The sequence below is a fragment of the Garra rufa genome, chromosome 1 (assembly GCF_049309525.1).
Source record: "Garra rufa chromosome 1, GarRuf1.0, whole genome shotgun sequence".
Taxonomy (NCBI): Eukaryota; Metazoa; Chordata; class Actinopteri; order Cypriniformes; family Cyprinidae; genus Garra; species Garra rufa.
The window spans coordinates 1,837,079-1,850,126 of NC_133361.1; the positions used below are offsets into that span (position 1 = coordinate 1,837,079).

The window sequence follows — 13,048 nt, forward strand, 5'->3', positions numbered from 1 at the left end:
CTCTTTACAGCCAAAGAAAGGAAAAAGAAAAGGGAGTGGGAAAGGAAAGGAGGTGAAGTGAGGCCAAGTATGGTGACCCATACTAGGAATTTACTGTAAAACCCTTTTTACTCTGTTTGCAGGGGGCCGTTTCGGTGCGTGTCCCTTTAAATGCCAATGAGCACTGCCCCTCTTTTCCTAAATTTTAGCCATGGTATTTGCTAACTAGCACATTATTAGGAAAGGAAATTTGCAAAGATTAATTAAAAACGCTCATACTTATTTCTTCTGTAGGTGAAGCTAGATCACGTATGATTCACACAAACATCGACGCATTTAGGTAGATCAGCAGATCTACCTTAATTCCTTCCACACACTGCATTATGTTCAAAGAGCATGTAAAAGTGAATTATGCATCCAATGACCTCTTCAAAGAACACTTCCATAATGACCAGCACAATCTATTAGGAGCAGTGGAAATTAGCCCCTGATCTAAAGGGTTATTTCACCCAAAAATGAAAATTAGCCCATAATTTACTCACCCTTCAGGCACCCTCAATACCACGACTGAGGTGAGTCCCTTGAGCAAGGCACCGATCCCCTAACTGCTCCCCGGGCGCCGCAGCAATGGCTGACCACTGCTCCGGGTGTGTGTTCACAGTGTGTGTGTGTGCACTTGGCTGGGTTAAATGCAGAGAAAAAATCTTAGTATGGGTCACCATACTTGGCCTCACTTCACCTCCTTTCATTTCCTTTCCTTTTCCTTGATGTATATGACTTCTTTCTTTCTGACGAAACTAATACTCTAATGACGAAACTAATAAACTAAATTTCCAAGCTTTAGAATTGCATGGGTGGGTGTTTCTCTTAATCAGTCCAAAAAAGACCAATAAAGTGCATCCACCCATAATAAAATAATGAAGAAAGGCCTCCCCAATGCATTTTTATAAAAAAAAATAAAATAAAAAACAATATTTAAAAAAGAATAATCACTTTAATCTAGCCTGTTCCATAAGATGTCGGCGTTGAGTTTGCACAAGCCAACATTTGTCCGCAGAAGCAAAGGAAGCAAAGTTTCCTTACTTTAGCAAAGGAAAAAAATGTCTCCTCTTGGCTTATATCGAAATCTCCAACATTTTTCTTTACAAATCTTCATTTTGTACATCTAATTTTTGACCGTTGTTTAGTTTTGATCTCTTCACGTCACGTTGGAGTTCATCACTCCTGAACAGCACATGCACACAGCCAGCATCATACGTCATCCACTCGGAGCTGCTTCTGTGTGAGCGCAGGCTACATTAAACTGATTGTTACGTTTTAAATATGGATATTTTTCTATCAAAAACTCTCTTGATTCCCTACAGAAGGCATTTATTCACCCCCTGGAGCCATGTGAGACACTTTTTATTATGGATGGATGCACTTTATTGGTCATATACACATAGGATGCCTGGAGAGTGAGTAAACTATGGGCTGACTTTCATTTTGGGCATTAAATAATGGCGTAAATATCAATAATCTAAGTAAAACATTAGTAAATGGCATTGCGTGATTCATTTCAATACTCTCCTAACATAAATTTTGCATCTGAAAGGGAAAGTACTACAACTCCATATTTAGTAAGGAAGGTCAGGCACAAAACGAATTGCTTTTTCAGTGCTAATTCTTTACTGCACATCTTCACTAAATTTTTTATGCTTAATGTTTACTGTCAAAAGACAGCTTGCGCTGACGTGAAACATATTCTTGGAAAATAGAGCTTGAGTTTTGCTGTAAGAAATTTCATTTGATTTGTAAAAGCTCTGTAGGCTGACTCTTGACTCTCATCCTGGGTCTCATCCTGTCTTGGTCTTGGTCTTGTCTTGGTCTCAACCCCTCAAAGTCTTGGTCCTGTCATGGTCTCAACACACGGTGGTCTTGACTACAACACTTGTACAATAGCTGAATTTTATTGGTCAAAATACTTTTTGATCATACCTTCAGCAAGTATGAAAACAGAACTGGATATTTTAGGCAACATATAAATCCAGACTAGGATGTGTCTGGGAAAAAGAGGACATCCTAGACCAGGGGTCACCAAACTTGATCCTGGAGGGCCGGTGTCCTGCAGAGTTTAGCTCCGACTTGCCTCAACACACCTGCCTGGAAGTTTCAGGTATACCTATTAAGACCTTGATTAGCTAGTTCTGGTGTGTTTGATTAGGGCTGAAGCTAAACTCTGTAGGACACCGGCCCTCCAGGACTGAGTGTGGTGACCCCTGTCCTAGACACTCTAACTTATCAATCATAAGTTGAGCAATTTCAACTTTTTATAAGTAATATGAAATTCAACTTTTTTAATGCTGATTTAACTTTACATGCTTGTACAGCCAAGTTTATTATATTAAAAAAAAATCAAGGAAGCAACTTTTTTTTACAGTCTACACTCAACATTGCATTTTTAAATATTAGGGAAAAAAAGAATTTGGTGTGATTGATATCCTCATCCTTTTTCAGGCTCTATGGGGATTGAATGTTGGATCTGAAATGAAACCATTTCTGCCCCCCAGACCTAAATCAGTTCCTCAAAATAATAATTTGTATCATGCAATATCAATGCATGACATGGGAATCAGTGATGAGGAGTGGGAAAGACTACAGAAGGCTCTGGACTGGCCTGGTCCAGATCGAGAAATCACTCAGCTGAATCTGAGCACAAGTCCAGTTCACTCAACATTCTCTATTGTGGGACTGAAAGAGAGTTACAAAGTGGGAGAAAACATCTCCGTTTTTATCACGGCCAGAGACCACAACAACAACCTGAAAACATATGGAGGAGATTTTTTCAAAGCAAAACTTTTCGATTCAAAGCTAAGGGTGTGATTATATTTTATCATAATTTTTTGTACTGTAATGTTATCTTCATGTTTATAAGGTTACACATTAAATTTCTGCTTTACATTTAACCTTTTCCATTCTTTTTGAAGGCAAATGTGTATGGGGAGATTGTGGATCATCATAACGGGACTTACTCAGTTACTCTTCTTCTGCCCTGGGAAGGTCAGGCAAAAGTTTTTGTACGTCTTGAGCACTCCAGTGAGGTTGTGCAGATTCTTAAAAAATACAGGGAGACTTCATTCCCACGCAGCCACTACAATGGCCACTTTATAGGGCCAGGACCCAGTAACACCAAGATCAGGGAAGTAGTACCATGTAATCTTAAGTGGGGTGCAGAAGGAAGTTGGAGGAAAGGTGACTGCTGTTGTGAGTATGAGGATATAAAAACAAGGATTGTGTGGCAGTGTGAGACACCAAAGAAACTTTCCTGTGACAATCTGGTTTATCACTCTATGGGAGGTTTTGAAAGCCCATTAAATCACTTCGAGAATCAACTTTTTACAAAGTAAGTTTGAAAAAATTCCAAATTAATTTCAGAAGAATAATTTTAAAAAATGGTAGAAAATGTATTATTATTATTATTATTATTATTATTATTATTATTATTATTATTATTATTATTATTATTATTTGTTATTATTATTATTTCTCCATAGGAAATTAACAAATGTTGCCATTACTGGAGACAAAACAACCATAAATGTCCTTCCCAATACTGAAGGCATTGGTATGTTAATATATTGAGAATGTATTAACATATTTTGACCATTTTTTTTTCCTGTTTGGAAAGCAGTGAGGAGAAAAAGAAAAATATATTAGTTTTATTACTTAAAGGAATACTCCACTTTTTTTGGAAATAGGTTCCCCCCGAGTTAATAAGTTGAGTTTTACCGTTTTAAAATCCATTCAGCTGTTCTCCTGTTCTGGAGATATCACTTTTAGCAAAGCTTAGCATAGATCATTGAATCCTATGAGACCAATAGCATCACGTTCAAAAATGGCCAACGAGTTTCCATATTTGTTCTATTTACTTGAATCTTCTGTAGTTATATTGTATACTATCGGCGGAAAATGTAAAGATGCGATTTTCTAGGCCGATAAGATTAGGAACTACACTTCCATTCCAGTGTAATAAAAAGGGAAGGAAGTTTGCCGCCGTAATATGGTCACAGCAGGTGCAGTAATATCACGCAGCACCTGAAATTAGTTCCCAGCTGGGTAACTTCCAAAGAGAAACACTCCTTGTGCATGCAGTTGGTCACGTTGTGCTGCGATTTCCTGCGTGATATTACTGCGCCTGCTTCGGGCATGTTACAGCAGCAAACCTTCTTGACTTATTACGCCAGTATGGGAGTGTAGTTCCTAATCTTTTCGGCCTAGAAAATCGCATCTTTACATTTTCGGCTGGTCTTAGTACACAATATAACTACAGAAGTGTCAAGTTTTATTAAGACAAAAATTTTAATTCAACGATCTATGCTAAGCTATCTGAAAAGTGATATCTCCAGAACAGGAGAACGGCTGAATGGATTTCAAAACGGTAAAAAACAACTTATTAACTCGGGGGGAGTTGAAGAATGAGCCTATTTCCAAAAAAAAAAGCTGAGTGTTCCTTTAACAAACAGAAATTGAGAATTCTTCATATTTTTTTCTTATCTTAATGTTAAATATTATCATGCACACATAGGCAGTTTCAGCAAATGAAACATTTAAGCTGTAAAATTATTTGTCTAATTTTACCTTCGTTAATACAATATCTTCTGCTTTCTCTTAGTTTTTTCCCCCCCCAAATAGAAAATGGTCAAAATACACAAAGACCACATATCAGAGGGCTTTTAATGTAATGTTACAAGAGAATGAATAATGTTTACACAGTCTTTTGAGGTAAATGTTTCTTTGATTTAGGCACAACGGAGAGATGCAGATCTGGCTTGACAACACCAGTTCCTGCTGGGTTCTATTTCAAAGACGTTTGGAAGTCTTTTGTATGCAAAACTCAACAGTTTAATTCTACCCAAATGGGAAATTGTCTTAAAAACAAAATTGTCTACTTGTTGGGAGACTCCACCACAAGACAGTGGTTTGAGTATTTAGAAAGAAATGTCCCAGGCAAGTTATTAAAAAATCAAAAAATAAATAAAACTTGATTTCATGTATATGCCAAATAAATTAAATAAGGAATTTACATACACCAAAAATAGTATGCGGACCCTTTATTAAAAATGCATTAATGTATTGGTATTTAGGTTTTAAACTTACAAAATGCCATTATAAAAATAGCTCCTGAGAAAAGCTCATGCAGTATTTGTTTACAGAAGTTAGTTGGTTTGATGTTTCGTATTTGCAGTAGCATTGAGACAGAGAGATACAGTGCACCAAAAATGAAATTTACATTGTAATTTATTTATTTCTAATACTGAAAGTGTATGCCTTATCTTTTATTTAGGACTAAAAAGAATGGACCTCCACACTCCTCGTACAGGTGGACCCCTGATGGCTGTGGAGTTGAAAAATAATATCATTATTCACTGGAGGCCACACGGTGTTCCTTTGCGATTTAGTCAAATGCTCATTACAGACCTTCATTATATCAACAATGATATAGATGAAATAGCTGGTGGTTCCCATGCAGTCGTTGTCTTCACATTCAATGCCCACCGGGTTTTTCACCCGTTAACTTTTTACATACATGAAGTGGCCAAAATCCGCAAGTCTGTTGTTGCGCTGCTGAGGCGTGCACCAGAGACCACTGTCATCATCAAGTCTGGAAACACTGCAGGACGAAAGGTACACATGGTCACTTAAAATCCTGCTTTCTTTTCTTATGTTAATGTTTTTTGTAAACAAGAAAATATGGGACATTTCTTCTTCTGTATTTATAGTAAAACGTCTACAAACACCACTGATCAAAGATGCATCACAGAATATTTATGAAACATCTTTCTTTTCCAATTGATGTAAAACATTTAAATTCTGTTATCATTTACTCTTCTTCATTCCATTCTAAACATATGTGAATTAATTTTACCTATAGAAGTAGAAGAATATCTGAGCTCTTTTATTATACACTTAAAGTGGAAGGGACCCAGAGCCTCCTGTGATAACATAAGTCGGTCACTGTTTACAATACGGTTGCACAATTATGCATTAATTCACGCTTAACTAATGCAGAGATAATCATGAGTTAACATAATTATAACTCATGAAGAATTAAACCATTTATTAATAATTATCACATTAGCAACACATGATCATTCTATGTGATTCATAGATTAAGTAATCAATAAATTGTTATTAACTATATAACATCGAATTGGGAAGGCCGCTAGGCAGGAACATAGGATACAGGGACGGCCTCCAGGGCGGATCAGGGAGTTCAGGGGGCCATGGCGGATCAGGGATCACAAGAGGCCATAGTGGAGCAGACAGTTCAGGGGGCCATGGCAGATTAGGGAGCTCAGGAGACCTTGGCAAAGTAGACAGTTCAGGGGGCCATGGCAGGTTAGAGAGCTCGGGAGGCCATAGCGGAGCAGACAGTTCAGGGGACCATGACCAAGCAGCCTCCACAACCTTGGTCTCATCTTTCGACCCGGCCCCTACGGTTACAGGTATATAGTAGTACCAACCCCCCCAAAAAAACAAAACAAATTCAGGGTAGTTGCCCTGCAGATTATGGTGACCCATAATTGGAACATTTAACCCATCCAAGTGCACACACACAGTAGTGGAATAGGATTTGATTTCAGACTGTATGACAAATAAAGTATTTCAAAGGGGTATGATGATTTTTTTATAGGCACTATATGTGCCCTCTTATACTCACAGGCACACAAGTAGTGATGTCACAGATTATTGTTGTCCAGTAAGATTGTCGCATTTAGGACATGTGCTTCAGACACCAGTTACGCTGATGGCGTTCCCCTTTAAACCCACCCTTTGTCAGGTACCATTGCAATTATATAATTAGTGTTATTCACTTCATCTGTCAGTGGTTTTAATGTTGTGGTTGACCAGTGGGATGTCCAGTAGCTACAAACAAAACAGTTTATAGTTTTATAAACTTTGCTTAATCCGGGTCTAACAGTATAATTTGTTGCTAATCTGTAAACATGTTTCTTCTGTCTCAATTTAACTGTTATTTTTGATTGTATGGAGGCTTGGAAACACTAGAAGCTTAATTTACTAGAAAACGTCCTTGTGTGTGCAAGTAATTCTGATTTTGATTTGTGTTTATACAGAATATATTTCAAAGTGATTGGTTTGCGATGCAGCTGAACACAGTGATGCAAGAGATGTTCAGAGATATCGATGGATTAATCTACTTCGATGTCTGGCAGATGACTTCCTGTCACTATCTAAGTGAAAATGTTCACCCAGGACCCGTTGTCGTTGCTAATGAGGTCCAAACAATGCTGTCATATGTCTGTCCTATCTGATTCATCATTTACAAGCACACAGCCCCAAAGAATATTTATCTTGTCTTGTCAAGTCAAGTCAAGTCAAGTCAAGTCACCTTTATTTATATAGCGCCTTTTACAATACAGATTGTGTCAAAGCAACTGCACAGTATTTAAACAGCACCATAGTGTGTAAGTAACGCATTATTGTAACAATCAATTTTCAGTTAAAGGCAGTTCATCAATGAATTCAGTGATATCATCGTCAGTTCAGTTCAAATAGTATACGATATCGCTGGACAATGTCCCCAACTAAGCAAGCCAGAGGCGACAGAGGCAAGGAACCAAAACTCCACAGGTGACAGAGATGGAGAAAAAAAAAACCTTGGGAGAAACCAGGCTCAGTCGGGGGACCAGTTCTCCTCTGGCCAGGCCAAACAACAGTTTGTACCAATGTCTGATTGTAGAGAACTCATCAGGATCCTGTGGTGTAGCGCCGATGGCCGTCAAGGTTGGCGAGGTCTTTATTGATGATCCGCCTTGGAGCTCATCTCTTGTCATCATCTGCAATGTACAGTGAGACGATGTACTTAGAAACAGGCTTGAATGAAATGCATTAGAAAAGTAGCATGAACCTACATTTTTTGAACATACTACTTTGTAAATAAAGAGATATTTATCTGTCTCCGTTCACTGAATCATTTATTGTTGTCTGCATACTACAAACAGTTTTCAGTACTGCTGGACAAATATGATTATTTGTATGAAGTAAGTCCTGTTCGGACAGTAATTCATTCTAATGTGGACGTCTGTAAAAATAAATTTACAGCCTCAGTGATAAAATGTATGGATTTGGATGGCGGTTTATTGACGTGTGAATTTTGAATTGATGCCTTCTTGTAAACTCAGATATGTGGATTCTGACGGCAATTAAATTACAGCACAACTTTGGTGTTTGTCAAAAAAACAGAAGGCAATTTGGCTAGGGATTTTAACAGGTTGTTAAGAGAAAAACACAGATGTTCCGGACAGTCAATAAAAACACAGACTGGCCCCTGTAAATGTTGAGAATAGCTTACGTCCCCATAAGAAGTAATTACCATTCGAATAGGGCTGTAGATTGCGGTTTTCAATTCACAAACTTGCAGGTTTGATCATAGTCAGAGGGTGCATGGTTAACCAATACCTTTAAGTCGACTGCTACTGCTTGCTAACAACAAACTGTGGTGGAGTAGGAGGCCAAGACGGAGCTGACATGACTGAAGATCATCTCAACAGAACTGGAGACCAGCAAAAACCGTTAAATAATTCTGCCTTTTATCGGTCAAAACTGGTGTAGCGGGTACAGGACGTCTGCATCAGCTAACAATTAAGCGCTCCCAGCAATCTGTGAAATGGTGGAATAAACACAGGACAATGATGTGCGTGTGATCATCTCTTGTATTGCTGGGTTATCTCTCTATTTTCCAAAATGCTCACATTATGTACAATACATTGCCTCTTTATGTGAATGTTCACTGTTTCAGTCTCTTTCTTGAGAATACAAAGCATTTCCATGAAGATCTGTCCATCAGCCAATCACTGTGTTACTTATTTGCATATTCACATGCTATTCTGTCACATCACTCTGAGTTTCACCTAAATTCAACTGTAGTAAACACGTATTCAAACATTCAGTATGCAGTATTACAGAGCATACATCTCTTCCAATCACGGATTAACATTGCAAATTCAGTTAATGATTAAACATCTAAGACTTTACCAAAATTGATCTAAAGCACTTGATATACACAAACATATATTCTATCAACATTCATTCAGATTGCCACTTTAACCAGTTGACTAACATGTGAAATGGTGGAATAAACACACAACAATGATGTGCGTGTGATCATCTCTTGTATTGCTGGGTTATAACCAACAGCCCAACAAATGCCTTGCAACACACCGCACTCTCACAGTGCCCTCTATTGGTCTAGTGGAACCACCATTCCCTTAACACATTTACACATGTAGAAACAATATTAGTGTCTTCAATTGTGAAGAACCAACAATTGGGGCATCACACTCTCCCCACCACAGAAGGTGAAACTCTTAACTTTTCTTATATTCTTAATGTATGAGCAGATGTGGGTGTCAAGGGTAGTGACTGAATTGTGTTTGCTGTTATTGTGTTTAATGTAGGCAATGTTTGGAATGCAGGTTGTCCAAGGAAGTCATTCTGCTTGCTCCACAGGATTCTTGCTTCAGTGGTTCGTCCTCTTGGTCTTCAGTGGTCAGCTCTTCTTGTTGACCTTCACCTTCTGACTCCACACCTTGTGCTGGCTTCCATCTCCCTACAGGTAGCAAGTCATCTTTTGTAAGGTCAGCATCCTGAGATATGCACTCTGGTTCTGCCGTTAATTGTCCTAAAGTTCCTCTTGTGCAAGCCCTCTGTGAATCATCTCTCTCCATAGTGTCAGGCCCATTCAGTCCTCCCTGGAACAGTCCACTTTCTGGATTCTTTCCCTTATGAAGAATAGTATCCTTCAATAGTATCCTTCCCCTTCATCAGAGCTTGACTCTTCATCTTCTTCTACCTCATCCTTTTGTGTAACCTTTCTGTTTGGTCCCTTTGCCTCAACACCTCCTTTTTTAGGTACTTCCTGACTCTTTGGATCCAGGCTCTCCGGTGTTGGTAAGTCATTCACAAGCAGGAGATAATTTCGGTGCAATGTTCTGATCTTTCGCTCTTCATTTTCAGGATGCACTTTGTATACAAAGTTATCACCTAATTGCTCCTTCACAACATAAATGGTAGGCTCCCAATAAGAGCACAGCTTTCCAGGGCCACCTCTCTGACTCAAATTCCTCACCAAGACACGATCTCCAAGTCTTAAAATGATACAGCTAGCTTTCTGATCGTAGTATTCTTTATTGCGCAGACTCCTCTGCTTGCTACTCTTTGCAGTCATCCAATCTGCCCAGCGCTTAGCATATTCACGTGGAGTGGTGAATCCATCTTCCTGCACCAGCCCAAATAATAAGTCAACGGGGAGTCGTGGATGACGACCATACATTAGGTAGAAGGGAGAGTATCCCGTCGACTCATGTTTGGTGCAATTGTAGGCGTCGATCGCCTTTGGCAGATGTTCCATCCAGGTCTGCTTGTTCTTTTCAGTCTGCGTCCGCAACATCTGAAACAAAGTTCGGTTCAGTATCTCTACAGGATTACCTTGGGGATGGTATGGGGTAGTCCTGGAGCAACCCACCCCAGAAAGCTTCTGCAGGGTGTGGAAGAGGGAGTTCGCCCCTGGTCATGGTGTAGCTTTGCGGGAAACCCAAACGAAAAATCAATACACACCAATTCCAGGGGTGAGCTTGAGGTGATTCCTCCCATTGGTGCATGCTGATGCGTTACAGGCTTTTTCTGTGTTATGCATGGACACTGGCATGTCACATACTCCTCCACACTCCTCCGAATCCCAGGGCAGTAGAACCTCTCTCGAGCCAATTGCAATACTTTTTCTGTCCGGACATGACTCATGTGGTTATGCAGCTGCTGAAAGACCATCTGCCGATAATTTGCAGGTAGTACCAGTTGACGTCTTTGTGTTGTTCTCCTATAAAGGATGTTGTTTTCTAGGACCAGCTTGTGCCATTCCCTCAGCAACTTCATTGTGTCACTAGCTGCCATTCGCCGTACATCAGGGGTCACCTTTTTACCAGCTTCCTTCAATTCAACTACTGGCCCAATCACCAGATCCTCCCGCTGTGCTCTACTCAATTCATCTGACTGATGGCTGGTGCAAACTGGTCATGGAGTGTGACTGTGTCAGCCGCTCTCAAGTTTAGAGCTGCCACCCAGTTTTGTAATGGTACACCAATGCACTGGTAAACATTTTGCATTTTACATCATAATACTCTATTGTAGTCAATGGCAATATCGTGTTTTGTTCAATTATAGCGCCACCCATACATATAGGTGTCAAATTTGGTGAAAATATCTCATTTTGTTTTGGAGTTTTCTCATTCTTCTATATGAGAGGAGAAAAAATGACAGATGGCTGACTCGAAATTTCAACCTATGCTCTCAATGTCAAATGCAGAAACACTCCTGAGTTTTCTTGGTTCTCCAGAACTGTTGAAGACACTCTTTACAGACACTGTGACTACATGATAAAACAACAGGATTCTTGAAGATTTCCTGACACACAGGACAAGAAATATCATCTTCAGATAGTGAAGACATCTTCACTCTTTAAGCTCCAGCAATCTAAACTCTACTTTCTGTGAAGTTCACTTTCTTTCAGTATCTCATCCTGGTAAGAGCAGCTTCTTCTTCTTGTTTAATGGAGAATAACTCCTTAGGAGCATTATCACCACCTGCTGTACTGGATGTCAAATTAAACTTACATTGGTGATGAGTTTTAATTTTGAGAAGGAGAAAAAGGGGGAGAATTTGTGTATGACTTTACCTCTTTTTTTTCCCATGGGTAGTTTCAACATCCACCTCCCTCTTGTCTAGTGCTTTTTTTGCTAGTTTTCAGCAAAAACTAGCAGATACCCCAACATGTGCTGGCACACTAAAAAACACCATTATTCCAGCCTCTTTCATTTTGTAAAAAGATAGATATACTTTCATTAATAAATATTCTGTGTCTGATCTTGCATGTATTTAACTAATTAAAGCTGAAAAGGTATCTGAACATATTACTACTTTATTTCCGTTCCTTAAATCCATCTGTAAATATCTGTAAAATTGAATAAAATGTAAGCTCCAATCTACAAGCGGTTCAGGGACTCTCCATGGTGGGGCATCAGTGAGTGGCACATAAGGACAGAAGATCTTATTACCATACCATACTCCAGGGGTTCTCAACTCTGGCCTACAAGATATATTTTCATGCAGAGTTTAGCTGCCTGTAACTTTCTAATGATCCTAAAGACCTTGATTAACTTGTTCAGGTGTGTTTGAATAGGGTTGGAGCTGAACTCTGCAGGAGAATGGATCAGAGTTGCCATAGTTGAGAATTTGACAATTTGCAGAATCCGGTCCGAATCCATGCAAACCGTGAAGGCTTTTGACATATTCAAATAAATAAACACGAAACAATAATTTCTAGTAAATCAAAGTGAAAAACAATGCAATTTTTTAAAAATTAGGGAAGTTGTCAGGTACTTAAAAAGTTCTTAAGAGGTCTTAAATATGGGGACTGAAAGACAAGAATTGCAATTAAACTTCAAAAGGCTATTCATTAGCTATGTTTCTAAAGTTGCGATTTAAAAATGTGCGCAAAACTGCAATACTGCATAAAACATTTGCAAATAAAGCACTGTATTTCATCACTTCCTGATCATAGGCAGAATTTGGGGGGACTGGGGGGAGGGCATTGCCCCCTAAAATGAGCCAATCATGATTTTGTTTGAGCTATGAATAAAATATAAAAATTAAATAATTAATATTCTCTCATTGTATTTGTATTGTCTTATTATTTTAGTGGATAGAATAAGTATGTTTTGGGCTAAATCAATTTAAATTACATTTAATCCCCATATCCTTGGGACTCATGATTCTCAACTTGTTCGTAATACATGAGAGGACTCTCTTTTCTTTATTTTGCCACTTCAGCAAGTTAACTGAAAAACAGATATTCTTTTTTTTTTTTTTTATAAACCTGCTAATATAAAAATGTGGTGAAGCAGTATTCAGTTGTGACAAAACAGCATCAATACGCAAGCTCCATTCACACGAGGCATCAGCGTTAACGCTTCTCATTTACTTTGAATGGGGGACGTTATGCGTGGCCGAACTG

General features: G+C 38.8%; 1 protein-coding gene across 1 annotated transcript; it reads left to right on the top strand.

Annotated features, from left to right (window-relative positions):
* Window positions 1-2,570: 2,570 nt before the first annotated feature.
* LOC141327437 (NXPE family member 4-like) lies at window positions 2,571-6,110 on the top strand. The gene is made up of 4 exons (XM_073835348.1): window positions 2,571-2,835; window positions 2,946-3,361; window positions 3,513-3,583; window positions 4,762-6,110. Exons 1-4 carry the CDS (start codon window positions 2,575-2,577, stop codon window positions 5,001-5,003), a joined length of 990 nt encoding a protein of 329 aa, XP_073691449.1. The 5' UTR covers window positions 2,571-2,574; the 3' UTR covers window positions 5,004-6,110.
* The last annotated feature ends 6,938 nt before the right edge of the window (window positions 6,111-13,048 follow it).

Bases quoted from the DNA above. Each gene is read 5' to 3' on its own strand.
- LOC141327437 (XM_073835348.1), top strand. From the start codon at position 2,575: ATGCATGACATGGGAATCAGTGATGAGGAGTGGGAAAGACTACAGAAG. The intron at 2,836-2,945 runs GTGTGATTATAT...TTCTTTTTGAAG, and splicing joins TTTTCGATTCAAAGCTAAGG to GCAAATGTGTATGGGGAGAT. The intron at 3,584-4,761 runs GTATGTTAATAT...TCTTTGATTTAG, and splicing joins TCCCAATACTGAAGGCATTG to GCACAACGGAGAGATGCAGA.